We start from the raw sequence: 4,311 nt of genomic DNA, 5'->3' as shown, positions 1-4,311 counted from the left end.
AAGCTCTTAAACAACAGTTTATTTGTCCATCCACGTGCCCTGCCGCTTCCAGCTTCTTCTTTGTCGCCAAGAAGGACGGGGGCTTTGAGGCCGTGCATCGACTACCACCACCTCAACTCACAGACCGTCAAGTTCAGCTATCTCCTTCCTCTGGTCCCCACTGCTCTGGAACAACTGAAAGGAGCCCGTATCTTCTCGAAGTTGGACCTGCGTAGCGCTTACAATCTCATCCGTATTCGTCGAGGTGATGAATGGAAAACAGCCTTCATCACACCTACAGGTCACTACGAGTACCGGGTTATGCCGTACGGCCTGTCCAACTCTCCAGCCGTGTTCCAGGGATACATGAACGAGGTATTCAGAGAATTCCTTAATCGGTTCGTAGTGGTTTACATCGATGACATCCTCATATATTCCCGGAACCTCTCAGAACCTCATCATCACGTTACGCAGGTCCTAGAAAAACTTCTAAACCACCAGCTCTATCTCAAACTTGAAAAGTGCGAGTTCCACACCACCTCAGTCCACTTCCTTGGGTACGTCATAGATCAACACGGCATACAGATGGACCAGAGGAAGGTGGACACCATCCGGAACTGGCCACAACCCACAACTGTTAAGGAACTTCAACGTTTCTTAGGATTCGCCAATTTCTACCGCTGATTCATCCACAACTACAGTCTCATCAGTTCACCTATGACTTCCTCCCTCAAAGGCTGGCCAAAGTCTCTGTCCTTAACCTCCGAATCCTCAGAATACTTTCAACGGCTGAAGGACACCTTCCAGACCGCTCCGATCCTGGTCCATCCCAATCCTGACCTTCCCTTTATCGCCGAAGTAGATGCCTCTTCTACCGGGGTCGGAGCGGTTCTTACCCACCTAAACTCCATCCATGTGCCTTCTACTCTAGGAAGCTGTCCTCGGCAGAGAAGAGCCACAACATCGGGAATTGAGAACTGCTCGCTATCAAACTGGCCCTAGAAGAATGGAGACATTGGCTGGAGGGAGCCAATCACCAATTTGAAGTTATCACCGATCATCGTAATCTGGAGTACCTCAGAGAGACTAAAAGACTGAATCCCCATCAAGCCCGATGGGCATTGTTCTTCACACAGTTCAACTTCATCGTAACCTAACGATCTCTGTTCGACTGGATCTCTGCTGAATCTCTGTTCCAGCATGTGTTCAGAAATTTCAGACTCAACTTACCACCTCACTTTAGAATCTCACCTTCCTTCCATATGTCACACCTGAAACCTCACACTGAACCGGTCTCTTCTCCTCCCACAGATCCCGGTGATGCCGACGTACCTCCTCCTCCCAACCTTGCCAAAGAGGAGCCGATCTACCGGGATCGAGACATTCTGGACTCACAACGACGAGGTGCCAGATTAGAGTACCTAGTCGACTGGGAGGACTTCGGACCAGAAGAACAATCCTGGGTTGCTCGTGACGATATCCTCAATCCAGCAATCCTTACCCAATTCCACACCGAGCACCCAAATCGTCCAGCTCCCAGGGATCGTGGTAGACCTCGTCGCCGTCGTCATCATCTTTCCACCCAGTCGTCAGGAGCCGCCCATGGAGGAGGAGGTACTGTCACGGCTCCACCAGATCTATAGACTCCACCCACTCGTTCACTCTCCCCTGATTACTAATCACCACACCTGTACCTCGTCACCTGTTCACTATATACATTCACTTGCACCACTCTTCATTGTCTGATCTTGTCTTTCCATGGACACACAGACTTCCACTTACCTGCCATCCTCGTCTTCCGATCCCGTTCCACGAACCTGCTATCATCGTCAGTGACTCTCATCCACGTCTGCCATCAGCCTCGTTCCGTTCTCTACCTGTGAAGGACAATACTGTTATTCATCAGCTAAGTTCCATTCAACTATCTTCATTGTGTTCGACTCACCATTTACATCTGCTGGTTTCCGTGCTTCTGTTCATAATAAACTTCATTTACATTATACTCGCCTGTCTGCTTCATCATTCTCCGTGACAGTCACACTGTGAACTGAAATAGCACACATTTATCCATGTGTAAACATTAAGAGGAACCAAGCCGAACTTCATTCCATAGTTATCTTCTAGCAAAACACATTCCCCACTCCCTAAACCCCAAAGGTCAGCCCAGTTTCACAACATCAAATGATTCAAAACATGATCCTTCATGACGTGTTGGACCCTACAGGCTTTAACACTGATTCTACGCCTATAAAACAATGAAACCACACTCATCTGCACTGATCACTGAGAAACGTGACACACTGAGCCAGGAATATTCTTAGCAGATGTCACATAACTTAACAGAGGAATAATCAAGGTAATCATGTGATCAGCTGAAATACAAACCAAAATAACATTTAGATTTTTGCAAATATTTTAAATCATAGAATGTGTAAATAACTTAAAGAAAATTCATTCATCTAAATTAATAACTAAATAATGTTCTATAATGGATGTATATTTTACATGTTGTTTTATGAAAAACAATATTTATAAATTATATATTTTATACAGTAATTTACAATAATTTATCATTTCAGAAGTGAATTTTATTTAAATAATTGTATATTATCATTATTATATTGTATTTTTAAATGTTGCCAAGAATAATTTTAACTTCAAGAAAGTATTAAAAAACAAATCAAAGCCATTTTTACAAGGTATGTCATGTGTAAAAGGCAGATACATTTGGTTCTTTTGTAAACAGATGTTAACTGTATGTTTTAGTATGTCACAGGCAAACGAAACCGCAGCTTCTGTTGTAACCGAGTTTTTCATCGTGGGCTTCCCTGGACTTCTGCCCAAATACTACAGCCTGATGGCAGCACTTTTGTTCTGCATCTACATCGCTGTAATCACTGGAAACTCTCTCATTGTGGTCCTGTTTGTGACTGAACGCAGCCTCTTTAAGCCTATGTATATTATCATGCTGAGTTTGTCCTTGTCTGATATTGGTTTTTGCACAGTTGCTCTGCCAAAAGTAATTTCTCGCTACTGGTTTAATGACGGTTATATTACCTTCTACGTTTGTCTGTTTCAAAGGCAGCTTATTCACTATTTTGGGACCCTAAACTCTCTTATTATGATGATCATGGCTCTAGATCGGTATTTGGCGATCTGTTACCCACTAAGATACCTTGTTTTAATGACTAACCGCACTATGAGACTTTTAATAGGGCTTTCCTGGGTTACTGCAATGATTGCCCCAACCATCAGCTCAATGCAAACAGTGAAACTGCCATTCTGTGGGCCAAATATGATCGCTCATTGCTTCTGTGACTCTGGGTCTATGAACCAGCTCGCCTGTGCTAATGTCAGTCAACCGAACCTCATTTCCTATGGTGTAGCAATGTTTGTGCTTCTCGTGCCATTCTCTTTCATCATCTTTTCATATGTATGTATCCTGGTGTCTGTGCTTCAAATAGCAAATGCACAGGGTCGTATGAAAGCCTTTTCTACCTGTGCCACACAGCTGACTATCATTATTATCTATTATGTGCCACGTTTCGTTGTTTACTCCAGTTCTAACATCCCGAGCATTCAGATAAACAGCAGTCAGAGGATCGCCCTGGTCATGTTCTATAGTCTGCTTCCACCACTAGTGAACCCCTTCATCTACTGCATCAGGATCAAAGAAGTCAGACTGTTCTTTCTCAAATGGTGTGTCCAGAGAAACAGGATGAGTCTAAAAGTCCATAGGTTAACTATTTCTAAATGAGATCATCTGCCTATCCCTGTTCTTATGTATCACATTACATGCTGTTTATATGCATTTACAATATTTGTTAATATAGTTAGTATAGTTATATAACTATATTAACAAATATTGTAAATGCATTTAAACAGCATGTAATGTGATACCTCAGAACAGGAAATTTAATTTGTTACACTGCAGGCACATTTATCAACTCTAATATTTTAATTATAAATAAACCATACATTTCCTACTAAATGTTCATGCAGTTTTGGTTGTTTCATTAGATTACTATTAGAAATATGTTCTATTAATTTATTTACACAGGTCTTGGCTACGAATGATTTTACATGTTTTCATTAATATTTATCATTAAAAAAAAGGGAAAAAAAAGCAAATGCCAGTTAAAATTGTGATCATTTACTCACTTCTTAGTCAAAAGTCACATTATCGAACTGGTAAATTTCAAATAATGTCACACTTAATTTTAGTTAAATATTATTCATTGATAATTGATGCACATGACAGTGTCCTGCTGAGCTATGAATTACTGAGCTAGATTCTTACCAAAGACTATAGATATAGAAAGATGGTTCCCC

General features: G+C 41.7%; 1 protein-coding gene across 1 annotated transcript; it reads left to right on the top strand.

Moving 5' to 3' along the window:
• Positions 1-2,746: 2,746 nt before the first annotated feature.
• Positions 2,747-3,736, top strand: LOC307152137 (olfactory receptor 1E16-like; the record flags this gene model as incomplete). Its single annotated transcript, XM_079860545.1, has 1 exon — positions 2,747-3,736. The coding sequence occupies one exon, from the start codon at positions 2,747-2,749 to the stop codon at positions 3,734-3,736; it is 990 nt and encodes a 329-aa protein (XP_079716671.1).
• Positions 3,737-4,311: the final 575 nt, after the last annotated feature.

The sequence above is a fragment of the Squalius cephalus genome, assembly GCF_949319135.1.
Source record: "Squalius cephalus genome assembly, chromosome: 24".
NCBI lineage: Eukaryota > Metazoa > Chordata > Actinopteri > Cypriniformes > Leuciscidae > Squalius > Squalius cephalus.
The sequence above is the reverse complement of the archived record's forward strand: the minus strand, read 5'-3'. Positions and strand labels throughout refer to the sequence as shown.